Source organism: Sus scrofa, chromosome 15 (assembly GCF_054392235.1).
Source record: "Sus scrofa isolate SSC_HxYL_T2T_F1_AM1 chromosome 15, Sscrofa_HxYL_maternal_Yorkshire_Landrace_v2.0, whole genome shotgun sequence".
Lineage (NCBI taxonomy): Eukaryota > Metazoa > Chordata > Mammalia > Artiodactyla > Suidae > Sus > Sus scrofa.
This window is the reverse complement of record NC_139397.1, coordinates 132,043,870-132,059,286: the sequence shown is the minus strand read 5'-3', so window position 1 is coordinate 132,059,286 and position 15,417 is coordinate 132,043,870. Positions and strand designations below refer to the sequence as shown.

Here is a 15,417-nt window from a genome sequence, read left to right as displayed (position 1 = left end):
CAGAACCCATCACTTCCTATGAGTATGACTCTTTCCCAAAAAAGGCTAATTAATGGTTAAGACCACTGGTGTTGGCTCGGGTCCACTCCTGTGTGATCTTGGGCAAGTATAATCAAAGAAGACAATTTCTCTGTGCTTCAGTTTTCTCACTTGTGAAATGGGGATAATCATAAACCAAACTTTTGGAGGTAAATGGATATATTCGTTATCGTGAATGCGGTGATGGTTTCACAAGTGTATACGTTTGTCAAAAGCTCTCAAACTAAACACTTTAAATATGGGCAGTTTATTGTATGGCAGTTAAGCTGCTTTTAAAATTAGCAAACTACGTCTTAGGGCTATTGTGAGGAGTAAGTGATAATCCACAGTGCCAGAGTCATTGTCATGAGCCCTCAATAGAAGTGAACGATAGCACTCTTAATGTGCTGCAGACATTCTGTCTTATTTGAGATGTGGCTGAGTCATGCTCACAGGTAGAATAGAGGGCAGGGCTTAGAGATGCTCCAGGGCAAGGTGACCCTTCCTCAGCACCTACTTACAGGTATTGACATGCACTTAGATGTAAATAGGCTCTAGGACTAGACTCTTGGCTGTTTTATCAGTTGCAATATCCCAAGGATGCTTTGGTGCTTTCATTCTTTCAAGCATACTTTAAAAATAATTTCCTCTTGCCTCTTCAGATCTGCTGCCTGGCACAGAGTATTTAGTCAGCGTCTCCAGTGTCTATGAGCAGCATGAAAGCATACCTCTCAGAGGAAGACAGAAAACAGGTGAGTCATGTGGGCAGTGGGCTTCTTGAGCAGCTTTCACTGACCAATTTGAAGGAGCGAAATGTGGTGCTACTTCTAAAAATAGATCTCCAGGAGTTCCCGTCCAGGATCAGTGGAAATGAATCTGACTAGCATCCATGAGGTTGCAGGTTCGATCCCTGGCCTTGTTCAGTGGGTTAAGGATCTGGCGTTGCCCTGAGCTATGGTGTAGATCATAGATGTGGCTCAGATCCCGCATTGCTGTGGCTATAGGTGTAGACCAGCAGCTACAGCTCCTATTCAACCCCTAGCCTGAGAACCTCCATATGCCACGGGTGTGGTCCTAAAAAGACAAAAATAAAATAAAATAATAAAAATAGATCTCCATTTCTGTGGGACTGGTGGTACTTGTTACCTTGATCTTTGGTCTTAAAAATTAAGACACCTTATTCAACTATAATGCTGACCTCCAGTCACTAAGATTATACTCCCTGCCTCCAGGGAGGACAGAAAATAGTCCAGATACTTTATTGTCTATCTTTTTAAAACACCTCCTAAGAATAATATCTTATAATCTCTATTATTGAAAGATGGTGAACATTCTTTCTCATTAGGTGACTCTGTCTAAAGGCTGACCCAACACTGTCATTGTCATCAAAGTATTTTCCCTCCTTACTAAGCCAATGAGTTTTTCTCTTTTTTCTACTCGATGAAATATTCATTTACTATAAAAAAAGAAGTTGAATAGAATCCCATATGTCCCTTCTTAAATATGAATGCTTCTATTAATTTCTCCCTTTCAAAAAAGTGTAATTGAATACAGCCACTTATTTCTTTTTTTTTCTTTCTTTCTTTCTTTTTTTTTTTTTGTATTTTTAAGCTTTATTTTATCACCCTTATCAAACAAACACACATCAGAAAGCATATCAACAGAGCATCTTAGGGTAATTCAGTTTACAACAAAACTGAACAAGGCAATTGTGTTTACAGATAGTTTTCGGCAAAAAACTATATGCAATACAGTTAATTGAAACGCAGTGTCCATACTTTTTTAGGTTTAGAGGAAAATGAAAGTTCTTTGCTACTCAGCAAGAAAAAAACAGGTTTAAAAGACTTGAATAGAAATCAGAAATACAAGGATTTGAGAAAAGAACTATTTGGTACTGATGCACATCTACATTTATAGTCCCACTTACCAAAAACAAAAACAAAAAAACAAACAAAAGAAAACCCTCACAAACAATAAGACATCACAGAAAACGGAGAACCATAGTGCAAGAAATGCCAAGACCAATGCTACTGAAACAACCAGCCACTTATTTCTTATAGTCTACTTGCCTCCAAAAAAAAGTTGTGGTGTCTCACTTTGGTTTGACTATATTATTGAATAGAGTAAGTAAATGTTGGAATTAAAATGAAAGTTTACTGGAAGTCCCAGACAGGTTAGGTGGTTTGAATTGGAGATAAAGGCTAAATTTTTGTTACTTCTTCTGCAGCGCACTAAATTCTAATTCATGAAGAATTACCTGCGTTGTAATTTGTCCAGGATGATGTCTTATTTTAGTTTTAGAAAGTTTTTTGTTTGGCCTTCTTACCAGCCTGATGGCATATCAATTCCCCCTTGAGTGTAGAAAGCTTCTTTGAGAGCCAAACACTTATTTTGAGAGTGGGTAGATCTTGCTCTACTTAGAGAGATACACTTGTAGGATAGAAACAGAATACTTGAACACTGAAGCATTTGAAAACATCAGTTCCCAGAATATCACAAACACCTGTCTTCAGATGTGATGCAGAAATCACTTGGATCCTTAGCAAAAGAAAAAAGAAAAGAAGACTTGAGTTGGCCATTTCGAATGGAGTCAGTTTATGATTTTGAAATTTATCTGTGGCTTAGAAGCAGCGCCTCATAACCTGAGGTTATGGTGGTTCACGGTGTCAGTGGGAAAGGGTAGACATTGGGTGGATGTTACTTTCCCTTCCCCTACATTCTTCCTCAATTCCTAAATTAGTGGTGTCTTTTTTTCCCCTTTTCTCCCTTCCTACCCTGGGTGGAAAAAACAGGTCTTGATTCCCCAACTGGCATTGACTTCTCTGATATCACCGCCAACTCTTTCACTGTGTACTGGATCGCTCCTCGCGCCACCATTACTGGCTACAAGATCCGCCATCACCCTGAGCACATGGGTGGAAGACCTCGGGAAGATCGCGTGCCCCCCTCTCGGAATTCCATCACTCTCACCAACCTCATTCCAGGCGTGGAATATGTGGTCAGCATCGTCGCTGTTAATGGCAGAGAGGAAAGCCCTCCCTTGGTCGGCCAACAATCAACAGGTAACTTGTTTTCTGGTCAGAGGACTTTCTTATGCAGGCAGTAGCTTCTGTGTGACATAGCTTTGGGTTGTCTGAGTCATCATCTCTTAAAAAAAACAGGTCATGTTATGATAATATATTAAAGAAGATAACTTCTTTATCCTAAGAAATTTCTCACCTGAGTTAGGTATGTCTGCATTTCTAATAACTGAAGTTTTATTCAAATTGCAGAAAACACTGTTTCAGAGTCCCATTAAAAGTTATTTTAGGAATTCCCATTGTGGCGCATTGGAAACGAATCCAAATAATATCCATGAGGATGCAGGTTCCATCCCTCGCCTCGCTCAGTAGGTTAAGGATCCAGCGTTGCTGTGGCTGTAGTGTAGGCCAGTGGCTACAGCTCCTATTCTACCCCTAGCCTGGGTACTTCCATATGCTGCAGGCGTGGCCCTAAAAAGCAAAAAAAAAAAAAAAAAAAAAATTATTTTAATAGAATAATGTCATCATTGTTAGGAGATAGATGCTTAAGTAACTAAGGGAGAATTATCTTCATGATATCTGTACTTTAGTCTCAAATGCGATAACAAAAAGATATAGATAAAGACAGAAAAAGAGAGAGAGGGAGAGGGAGAGGGAAAAAAGTGTGGCAGATGTCACAATTAGCAAATACTAAGGGAAGGGAATAATGGGTGTTCATATATTATTTTTATAATTTTATGTTTCAAAATGAGAAATTTTAAGACAAAAGTTTAAATTGGTGTTTAAATTTAATAATTTGTTAAACAGGTTAACGTAAATTTAATGTTATGTTAAACATTAAATAATCACCTTACTATGATTTGAATTGTCTCCTTAACCTCTTATCTGCATTGTTGATAATTTTTAATTTTGCTAATTTTATATAGTATTTGTGTTATTACATGAAAGAAACATAAAGCAGTTATCTGGAAAATGATCGAAAGGTGGATCTGGACAACTTTTGAAAGTTAGAGATGTGAAAACTTTCCCATGTTTTTTCCAGTTTCTGATGTTCCAAGGGACCTGCAAGTCATTGCCACAACCCCCACTAGCCTGTTGATCAGCTGGGATGCTCCTGCTGTCACAGTGAGATATTACAGGATCACGTATGGAGAAACAGGTGCGTCAGTGCAGTGCTACTTCACACCCTGATCGAGTATTCTGTCGAGGGTAACCCGAAAGCCCAGCAGTAGATACATAATTACAGAAACTTTGGTGAGCCAGTCAGTGGAGCTTTGACTTTTTATATGGGAAATATATGGGACATAGTTGGTGGTAAAATCAAGATGAAAAGTTGTTTCTCTAGTACTAGAGGGGAACAGGAGAGCTGAGGAAGGATTGTAAATTCCCAGATATATTATCAGCGGTGAAATGATAAGTGGTTGACATTTATCTTCCTCTATTTTTGAAATTTTACTTACTAAACATGAATATGTTCCATTAAGATTTTGAAAAAGGTCAACAATATATGCAATTGAGTTAAGGACTTACCTTCTTCCCCTTCTAATCTAAATCTACCTTGTGTTGAAGCTGGCGTGTTAAAATAGCATGAGCTGCAATTTTCTCCCAGTGTTCACAGACTCTTTAAGGCTTACTACGTGCATAAATAAATATACCTAAAAAATAAGTAAATAAATAAATAAACCTTTCTGTTTAGGCCCTAATAGCACTCTTTTGAGGGGAAGAAGCAAAGGTGTGACTTACATGCTGCTCTCAGTATGTTAATTCATTTACTCATCAGTCCTTAAGTGTCTCTCAGCCCCTCACACTTTGAATTAACCCCTTTTCGAACAGGAGGAAATAGCCCTGTCCAGGAGTTCACTGTGCCTGGGAGCAAGTCTACAGCTACCATCAGTGGCCTTAAGCCTGGAGTAGACTACACCATCACCGTCTATGCTGTCACTGGCCGTGGGGATAGCCCAGCAAGCAGCAAGCCCGTTTCCATTGATTATCGAACAGGTACCGACTTCTCTGGGAAGAGACAGGCTAATTTACTCTGAGAGGTTTCACAATGTTCTCCCAAAGTATTTTCTGCATTGTGGAATTGATTTTCTTTTTTAATAAGATGAATCAATGGCTATGTCTCAAAGAGTTTTGAGACAGATACATAAGGAAACACCCGAGGTTGGGAGGTTTTGACCGTTTTGTTGATCGATGTAGGCCATGTGCCTATAATAGAGACAGGCATAGAGGATGTTCAGTAAATATTTGTTTATGAATGAATGGATGAGCTGATAAGGTAGGAAGACAAACATCTACATGAAATGTAGTTTCTTTGTGCATGGATGAGCCATCTTCAAAATAGGGAATGGTATCAAGATGCATGTACTGCCTCCCCAAAGCTGTCCCTGTTTTTGCAAAACAAACACCTGGGTGTCATTAATGGCAGTAAGAGATTATTATTCTATCTTTACCAGAGCTAGAGACAAGGACTTCTTCAGCGTATCTCCATGGACTGGGGATTCATTGGTTTCTCCTGGTTTCTATTTGTAGAAATTGATAAACCATCCCAGATGCAAGTGACTGATGTCCAGGACAACAGCATCAGTGTCAGGTGGCTGCCTTCAAGTTCCCATGTTACTGGTTACAGAGTGACCACTACTCCTAAAAATGGCTCAGGACCATCAAAAACGAAAACTGTTGGTCCAGGTAAGAATAGCATCTCACATATAGCAAGATAAGCAGAGTTAAGACCACACAACATGCCTTTTTAAATAAATGGGCACCTGGCTTTGAGTACTAAGCACTTTCATATCATGTATCAAGGTTTCCCCATTTGTGAATTTGGGCTCAAGATTGTTACCAGCTCCCTCCACAGTAGAATGTCTAGGATGAATGCATTTCTGTTTTTCCATTTGTAGTTCTATTTGATGGTGTGGACATCTTAAATTATTTGATCCGTCTTTGTGGTTTTGCTTACCGTGCACACCAAGAAGAGAGAGATGGGTGCAACTGACTTTTTAAAGATCCTTTTAGATTTTGTTTTTGTTGTCATATAAAAAATTATGGGGTGTTCCCATAGTGGCTCAGTGGAAATGAATCTGACTAGCATCCTTGAGGACAGAGGTTTGATCCCTGGCCTCGCTCAGTGGGTTAAGGATCTGGTGTTGCCTTGAGCTGTGGTGTAAGTCGCAGACGTGGCTCAGATCTGGCATTGCTGTGGCTGTGGCATAGGCCAACGACTACAGCTCTGATTCGACCCCTATCTTGGGAACCTCATATGCTGTGGGTGCAGCCCTGAGATGACAAAAAAAAAAAAAAAAGTTATGGAATTAGGGTCCTAAGACAGTATCTAAAGACCAAGTTAATTTTCATTTTTCAAGAGCAGCATCGTTCATTGTTGGCAGGATCATATTCAGTTTTAGAGCTTATCCCTTAGCATGGCTCCACTCCAGTGGTAATTTGTATTAGCAATGAGCATGTTTGTCCATGAGGAAAGCCATGTGCAATTCTTCCGTATAATTCTGCAAATTCCAGGCCACCATGCATTTACTACCAGACTCTGAAAGTCACATCTAATGACATCAATGCTGCCTTTGTTTTTCACTCCCTTTGCAGATCAAACAGAAATGACAATAGAAGGCTTGCAGCCCACAGTGGAGTATGTGGTTAGTGTCTACGCTCAGAATCAAAACGGAGAGAGTCAGCCTCTGGTTCAGACAGCGGTAACCAGTATGTAACCATTGTCTCTTTTCCACATTCAAGGTCAAATTTCATTCTTAGGCATCTGCATACCGAGTTTGTATCTTGGGCTAAGCCCTTTACAAACGTTTTTCCTTCTCATTGCCAAGCGATAAACGTATATAAACAACATAGGGAAAGAAGTTATGGAACCAACCAGAGTTAGTTGCTGTGCTTTGAATTTCTTTTGCTCCAATGGCCTCAGCAAAATCTTATTTGCCTATAGCAAAGCTACAAAATAAATATTTTGCTAGCACCTTCTTTTCTACAACTGGCGTGGTAAAGTTGATTGAACTGTGCCTCATGAAGCTATTGTGTTTGGAATACTCGTGGCTGGACCAGACTGTAGCTGGACCAGCGTTGAATGTAAATGCTTAACGAGGTTGCAGGGGGTGGGGGTGGGGGTGGGGGGGATTAAAGAAAGGTTATAACAATCTGAATGTTATGTTGAAAATCAACTTTACCACTTCCAAGGTGAAAAAATCCCGGTCTATGAGACTAACATCACATTGCAAAAACAAATCTTGGTAGAATATCTTAAAATTAATATAAATAAATCCCCATTTGGGGGACATTTTGCAGGGTGTCTATATAGCTCACATACACCCACATTTTAATTGGTGACGCAACATTAAATATTAACAGAACCAAAAAAACTCAAAGCAAGTATCAAGTAATTTTCCTTCTAATGGTGGGTTAATTGGAGTTTAATTCATCAAAGGAAAATGGTATCTACAGAACTGCTTTGCATGTTATAAAAATGCTTATTTCGCAACTTGCTTTTCACATAACTTCTTACCGTTAATTTGCCTAACAGACATTGATCGCCCCAAAGGACTGGCATTCACTGATGTGGATGTCGATTCCATCAAAATTGCTTGGGAAAGCCCACAGGGGCAAGTTTCCAGGTACAGGGTGACCTACTCGAGCCCTGAGGATGGAATCCATGAGCTATTCCCTGCACCTGATGGTGAAGAAGACACTGCAGAGCTGCAAGGCCTCAGGCCGGGTTCTGAGTACACAGTCAGTGTGGTTGCCTTGCACGATGATATGGAGAGCCAGCCCCTGATTGGAACCCAGTCCACAGGTATATCGTGAACTGCACCACTAGGTGCTCATGGGAGCAGCGGCTTTAAGCCCTGCTGAATGAAGTATACTTTATTGGGCTACTGAGTCCCATGTAAGGGGGTACCAAAAAAGCAGCCACTCTCAGGAAAGACCCTCTTTAAAGAGGAGTAGTAATAGGCGATGAAGTGTAGGTGAGTGGCATGTAGGTAAAAACTAACAAGAGGAAATTTCGGAGTAAATTGGCTTGCCAACACGGCCATAAAGCGAGACATTTGATGATGATAACACTAAAATCGTGGATAGTTTCCTGAGCCATGACTCCCTGTAGTTAGGGTCACTATGTGTAAAGGAAAGAAATTTGGCATCCTAGGGCTTACTCTAAAAAAGGAACCCAAACTGGGCCATTTCAGAGCAGCATGATTCTGAGAACACATGGGTAAGAGCTTCCTTCTCTGCTTAGAGATCATGTGCTGGGTGAATAATTTGCTTCAAGGATTGAGAATCAGACACACAGGAAATAGTTACTAGGGCAGATGCCTTCCACGATACTTTATGCTCTTGTGCTTTATTTCTGAAGCAGAGTGGAACGCTAAAGATGTGTCCTTGTGACAGCATAAACCCTGGAGGTGACAATCTGTATTATTGCTCTTTGCTTCTCTTTTCTGCTTCTGTTGTGAGCCAATTTTCTTCTTACGCTGCACCACAGAGAATACTTCAAATTTCTGATATCTGCCGTGGGGTCCAAACAAAGGGAATAAAACCATAATTCCATCTTTTGGAGAATGGAAAACTCTGCGAAATGGTTTTCCATACAAAGATAATTTATAAAAGAAAAGGGCTACTGCTTATCTTTCCAGAGAAATGGAAAATCAATCCTAATGGCCCATAAGCCAATTGGACTTTTTTTTTTTTTTTTAAGGGAAACCATAAAACAACTTCTAAAACCTAAAGTCTCTTAGAGTTCTGGCATTTGCCCAAATGTTTCCAGTGATTCTGAGCCCTTGCAGATTAAAAAAAAAAAAAAACCACGCATTTTTTTCAGCAAATGTTTTCTTCATTTTGCATCCTTTTTTGGACTTTCTGGTACTGAATCTCTGCTTGACCAGGGCACCCACCCAATCAAACAAGCAAAATCTATCTATTTCTTGGAATTCCCTTTATTTTCTCTTTTTCCCCATTTACTATGAGATAACCTCTAACTAATGACCATCCCAACAGCCATTCCTGCGCCAACCAACCTGAAGTTCACTCAGGTAACACCCACAAGCCTGACTGCCCAGTGGACAGCCCCCAACGTTCAGCTCACTGGGTATCGAGTGCGGGTGACCCCTAAGGAGAAGACCGGGCCAATGAAGGAAATCAACCTTGCTCCTGATAGCTCCTCTGTGGTCGTATCAGGACTCATGGTAAGAAGTGTCCTTTTTCGTTGGAAAGAAAGAGTAGGTCATCTCTTCCACAGTTTAAGGTAATGGACATATAATATAATAAATCTGTGTTTGGAATTCCCATTGTGGCTCAGCGGGTTAGGAACTTGACCAGTATCCATGAGAATGTGGGTTCAATCCCTGGCTTTGCTCAGTGGGTTAAGGATCTGGCGTTGCTGCAAGCTTCGGCATAGGTTGCAGATGTGGCTCAGATCTGGCGTTGCTGAGGCTGTGGCGTAGGTTGGCAGCTGCAGCTCCAATTTGACCCTTAGCCTGGGAACTTCCATATGCCGCAGGTGCGGCCCTAAAAAGAAAAAAGAAAAAAAAAATCTGTGTTCTTTACCTTTGACATCAAATTAATTTTATTGTCATTTAAAAAATTTCCTTTTTGCAGCCACATCTGCAACATATAGAAGTTCCTGGGCAAGGTGTCAAATTGGAGCTGCTGGTCTGTGCCACAGCCACAGCAACACCGATCTGAGCCATATCCGTGATGCACACCACAGCTTGCAGCAAACCGGGACCCTTAACCCACTGAGCGAGGCCACAGGTCAGACTTGCATACTCACAGACACTATGTTGGGTTCTTAACCTGCTGAGCCACAACAGAAACTCCTTGTTTTTTGTTTTTTGGGTTTCTTTTATTATAAATTTGTATCAAGTAAAATTACTTTATGTTGACTTAAGTGTTTCCAGATGATAATAACAAAATTACTTTATGGTGACAATAAGCATTTCCAGTAAATTTGGATGTTTCATAACTCCTTAAATGTATTCTGTTTACTTTAAAAGTTTTTTTGCGTGTGCATTTGTGCAGGGCAGAGCAATTTATATATCCATAAGTTGGATGCACAAATCCACCTTGGGTATGCATTTCCTGAGCTGTTACCTTTGCAAAGAATATTTCCCAGCTTTAACCAGCTGAACCTGATCCAACCTTCCTTAAATCATTTTTAATCCTTCTACCTGTACATGCAGAATGCTAGCCAGGAACCTAGGAAACTGGTGTACTTCTTAACATTCCAGAAGAAACTACAAAAAGAGGGTTCAGAGAAAGCCTAGAGCATTCCCTTTGGCTCTCTGGATCAGAAAAAAATCATGATTTTCGTGTGTGTGTGTGTGTGTGTGTGTGTGTGTGTGTGTGTTTAGGGCTGTACCTTCGGCATAAGGAGGTTCCCAGTCTAGGGCTTGAGTCAGACCTGTAGCTGCTGGCTTACACCACAGCCACAGCAATGAGGAATCTGAGCTGCATCTGTGACCTACACCACAGCTCAAGGCAACTGTGGATCCTTAACCCACTGAGCAAGGCCAGGAATCTAACCTGTGTCCTCTTGGATGCTAGTCAGATTTGTTTCCACTGAGCCATGACAGGAACTCCATAGAAAAAAATCATAATTTGTACCTGTCAGATTATAAAAGACAAAAAAAAAAAAAGGCTAATACCTGTTTTCCTTATTTTATATCAACTTATTATAAGTTATGGCTCACTTGGGCTTAACCCCAAGTGCATTTTTAAATTCATGTAATTTAAATATGTTGTCAATCACCTGCACTGTAGGAATGAAATTAATCTAGCACTTACAGTTCTGCAAGTTTTGCTGGTTTATTTTTTCTTTTCTAACCATTGCATTTTTTTTTTTTTAATTCTGGGAAGAAAATTGCCTGTGCTTTAGAAGATCACACTGCTAAAGCTTACCATGCCCTTCTTTCTAGGTGGCCACCAAGTATGAAGTGAGCATCTATGCTCTTAAGGACACTTTGACAAGCAGACCAGCTCAGGGAGTTGTCACGACCCTGGAGAGTGAGTAGTCAAACTTTTAATGTCAACAGACATTCCATAGAAACAGAAATTGAAGGTTGGCAAATGCCTTTCTAGATCACTGAGTTAACCAAGGAATGATTCCTGGGTTAGAAACTGATTTGCTTGCCCCTCTTTTTTGAGTTACAACTGTCACCTTCTATGCCTCTCCAGGAAGCTGTCTCATGGCACATAAATGGAATCACTTACAGTGTTGGTGCTGCGAACTAGGACAAGGACCTAGTTTATGTTCTACTTGTTAGACTTTGTTTCCACAGAGCTCGGTTTTAGGAAGATATGCTGGCTTCTGCTGTATCTTAATGGTGTAATAAATATTGGACAAAATTAGTCCAGATTCTAGTTTTCTGCCATATCAATAATCCAGTTTTTCTTTTTCAGAAATCACATAATGTGTCAAAGTTTTCTCAGCTGCAAAATAAGGATTGTGTTTTATCTGTTGAGAAAAAATATGACTCTCTATAAGAATGACAAAATACTAGCAATACATTATTATATGTATACTGTAGGTTATGATATATAATATATACTTCTTTATATTACAACACATATTTCATATTATAATAACTTAATAATTTTAACACTTATTGAGGTATCTGTAGATATTTAAGACAGCCTTGGGAACTACTGGCAGTATCTGTAAAGCTTTTCATTTCTTCAAAAAAAAAATAAATAAATAAGGGTACACTAAGTGAATATTTTCATTTTTCCTAATTACTGTCAGTTTTTCTGTCTGGATGCCACGGGAGAAAAATCTACACATTTGTCATGTATAGAAATTGATGTATTTGGTGTGTAGTAAAGAAACGTTCTAAAATATCAAAACCTTACCTCTCTGAGTCAGCCAGGCAATAATCTCTGGCTGTCGCCCCATGCAGATGTCAGTCCTCCAAGAAGGGCCCGGGTGACAGATGCTACTGAGACCACCATCACCATTAGCTGGAGGACCAAGACTGAGACGATCACCGGCTTCCAAGTTGATGCCGTCCCAGCCAATGGCCAGACTCCAATCCAGAGAACCATCAAGCCAGATGTCAGGAGCTACACCATCACAGGTCAGGGACTCCCTGCACTGCCCACGTTTATGAACTGCTACTCACAAAGTAGCTGACCAGTGTTTCTGCCACTGACACGGATTAAATTTATCTTCAGTGTTTGATGATAACCATCTCTATTTTTTAAAATTTTATTTTCATCTCAGGATCAAAAATATTTTGTCCTGTGAATGCCCGGTTTTGTCTAATGTTTGCCAGAGAAATGGCCTAAGTGTCATTCATCAAAGTTGATCCTTTGTCAATGAACCCTTAGGAAGAAAAAAAACTATACATAATGTATTTAAAAAATAAATTAAAATAATACTTCGGTTTTGCTTAAAAACCAAAAAAAAAAAAAAAAACTTCAATGATAGTATATAGTTCTTAACATTTATGTAGATTACAAAGCAAAATTAAATTTATTTATTTATTTATTCATTCATTTTTTTATCTTTTTTAGGGTCGAACGCATGCCATATGGAGGTTCCCAGGCTAGGGACGCAGTCGGAGCTATAGACACTGGCCAGTGCCACAGCCACAGCAATGTGGGATCCGAGCCATGTCTGCGATCTGCACCACAGCTCACTGCAACGCTGGATCCTTAACCCACTGAGCGAGGCCAGGGATCGAACCCGCAACCTCATGGTTCCTAGTCGGATTCATTAACCACTGAGCCACGATGGGAACTCCTGCAAATTTAAATTTAAAAAATCAATCAAAGAGGTCAAAGTTGATGTCAGAGAATGTTCAATATCTGGGTTAATTTAGGTCTCTGAGCTTTAAAGTTCTGATTCCATTTACTAACCAGTGACCATCTGATAAAACAGTCAATAGCTGCTTACCTCTGTCACCAAGACGGCCTGTTCTAACACAGAATTTTCATATTTTAAAATTTACTTTAGCCAATGTCTTCATATGCATCAGTGACTTTATTTTGAGATATTTTCCTCGTTAACAGTTAACACCATGCTCTAATTTATTGTTCAAATATGAACCACTTCCATGGTCTATATGGTAGAAGGAACCATGAAAATTGCAGAAGCGTTTGAAGTTTTTCCTAGTAAGTGAAGATCAGATAAAAATCATCTCTTCACAAATCCCAGGTTTACAACCCGGCACTGACTACAAGATCTACTTGTACACCCTGAATGACAATGCCCGGAGCTCCCCTGTGGTCATCGATGCCTCCACTGGTAACTACGCTTTCTACTAAGAAATGCCACTGACTTAGATGTATAAGTGATCAGTCACATGAACTTGAGAAACAAAAATGAAGTCGATATTTTTATATTACAGATCATAGTGAATCATCTTTACAGTTTATGGAATGCTCAGAGTCTCTCAAGTTCATTTTTAAGGGCTGGGAAAAGAGTGTGGGAATAATGGTCTTGGTTATTCATTTTCTTAGAGTCATAATTTTGTTTTCCCTTAGCCATCGATGCACCATCCAACTTGCGTTTCCTGGCCACCACACCCAATTCCTTGTTGGTATCATGGCAGCCACCCCGTGCCAAGATTACTGGTTACATCATCAAGTATGAGAAGCCTGGGTCCCCTCCCAGAGAAGTGGTCCCTCGGCCCCGCCCTGGTGTCACAGAAGCTACTATTACTGGTATTGCTGCTTCCATGCTGTCATTATTCCTTACTCCCTAGGGCACACAAAGTGCTTAGCAGACTCCAACTGTGTCTTTGGGGCTGTACCAGGAGAAAAAGAAGCTCTGTTTCTCATAACTTCAAAAAACATTTTCTGTGTAGGAGCTCTAGGGCTCAATGTATCTCAGAAGTCATGAATTCGTGAAAATGCAATAATTTCCATATTGTCATAATGGTATAACTAGAATCTTTCTATGTGTTGTATGTTCACCAGACACCTATCAGTTCAGTCCTAGAAAAAGACATTTTTCAAAGCAAGCGAGCAAATGGTGATGCTGTCTTTTCACTCAGCAACCTAAAGAAGTGCTAGCTTGCAGGATTGCCCAGAGGGCCACCTGCCATTGCCCTCATTATCCAGTTTAGGTCTTGAGGCAAAGTGATTCCCAACCATGCACATTGGAGAGAGTGCTTGGGATGGGGAATAAGAGATCACAGGCCTCTGGTGTCATTTTTGTCCAAGAGACTAAAATTTCAAACTGTGTATGCAGGGTATCATCTGGACTTTAAATGCTATAGAACGCACAGGTACCAGAAAGAGACGCTGCTTTTTCAGAAACTTTGGGAACAGGAAAATAGAATCAGATATGGAAGGCATTGAATTGGGTGCTTCCTACAGAGACCATGCGAGGAGCGATCACGCTCTCCTGCAGAGTGCTTTTGTGTAAATAATTTTTCATTGATCCTGACACTGAGAGCCCACTGATTGTTACGCCTAAGTAGATTCATGTATACAGTCTGCATCGACCTCTCCCAAATATGCGTTCCACTGGCAGTGTCCAATGCTGGTAGAGTTTCTTGAATTCAAAAGGGCAGATAAGACAGCATAGTAAGAGAATACCCAGGACACGCTAGAGGAAAGGTGCTTATTCGGGGGCACTCCCATGGTGGCTCAGCCATAACGAACCCTGCCAGTGACAATGAGGACTCGGGTTTGATCCCTGGCCTTGCTCAGTGGCTTAAGGATCCGACGTTGCCATGAGCTGTGGTGTGGGTAACAGAGAAGGCTCAGATCCTGCTTTGCTATGGCTGTGGTATAGGCTGGAAGCTGCAGCTTTGATTCAACCCCTAGCCTGGGAACTTCCATGTGCCAAGGATGCAGCCCCTGCTCCCCTCCCCCCAAAAAAAAGGAAAAAGGAAAAAAAAAAAAGTGCTTATTCAGGTGTCAGACTTGATAGGAAGATAATTAATTTGCTAAGTGGCCATCGTATGCAGGGTTTTCAGGTGTTTGTGGTAGTAAAACAAAGTCAGTTTTACTTTGCAAGAGGCCAAGGGCCAGCTGAAGAGGGGATGCTTGCTTGCCAGTAGCATCTTCTGGTGAGATCCACTTCTACTTGACTGGCTAAGCCCATGGATATGATGTGATGATTTGTCCTCCCATCAGGTCTGGAACCAGCAACCGAGTACACAATCCAGGTCATTGCCCTCAAGAACAATCAGAAGAGTGAGCCTCTGATCGGGAGGAAAAGGACAGGTAAAGAGCAGTCTAGGTAACAGCCAAGGCGAAACTAATTACAAATGATTCGTTTTGCAGTGAAAAGGGTGTTTTCCATGCATTTCTCCTGGAACTTTTTTGTTTTTTTAACAGCATAGCATGTATGTTGTGCTCTTTGACAGCAGGAATAGCCTAACATAATCTGCAGCGTTCAGTTCTACTTTTTCTTAGC

General features: G+C 40.5%; 1 protein-coding gene across 12 annotated transcripts in view; it reads left to right on the top strand.

The window, feature by feature from the left end:
* FN1 (fibronectin 1) overlaps positions 1–15,417 on the top strand; it is a 72,781-nt gene that overhangs the window by 45,185 nt on the left and 12,179 nt on the right. For 6 of the 12 annotated variants that reach the window (XM_084999038.1, XM_084999032.1, XM_084999029.1 and 3 more), the window contains 13 exons: positions 681–770; positions 2,811–3,080; positions 4,081–4,197; positions 4,872–5,036; positions 5,571–5,726; positions 6,636–6,749; positions 7,576–7,845; positions 9,045–9,232; positions 10,964–11,051; positions 11,945–12,121; positions 13,204–13,293; positions 13,533–13,712; positions 15,135–15,224. In XM_084999038.1, coding sequence (XP_084855164.1) covers positions 681–770; positions 2,811–3,080; positions 4,081–4,197; positions 4,872–5,036; positions 5,571–5,726; positions 6,636–6,749; positions 7,576–7,845; positions 9,045–9,232; positions 10,964–11,051; positions 11,945–12,121; positions 13,204–13,293; positions 13,533–13,712; positions 15,135–15,224 — 1,995 coding nt within the window. The remainder of the gene's footprint in view (positions 1–680; positions 771–2,810; positions 3,081–4,080; positions 4,198–4,871; positions 5,037–5,570; positions 5,727–6,635; positions 6,750–7,575; positions 7,846–9,044; positions 9,233–10,963; positions 11,052–11,944; positions 12,122–13,203; positions 13,294–13,532; positions 13,713–15,134; positions 15,225–15,417) is intronic. The other 6 variants (XM_084999039.1, XM_084999035.1, XM_084999034.1 and 3 more) reach the window with 1 other exon arrangement.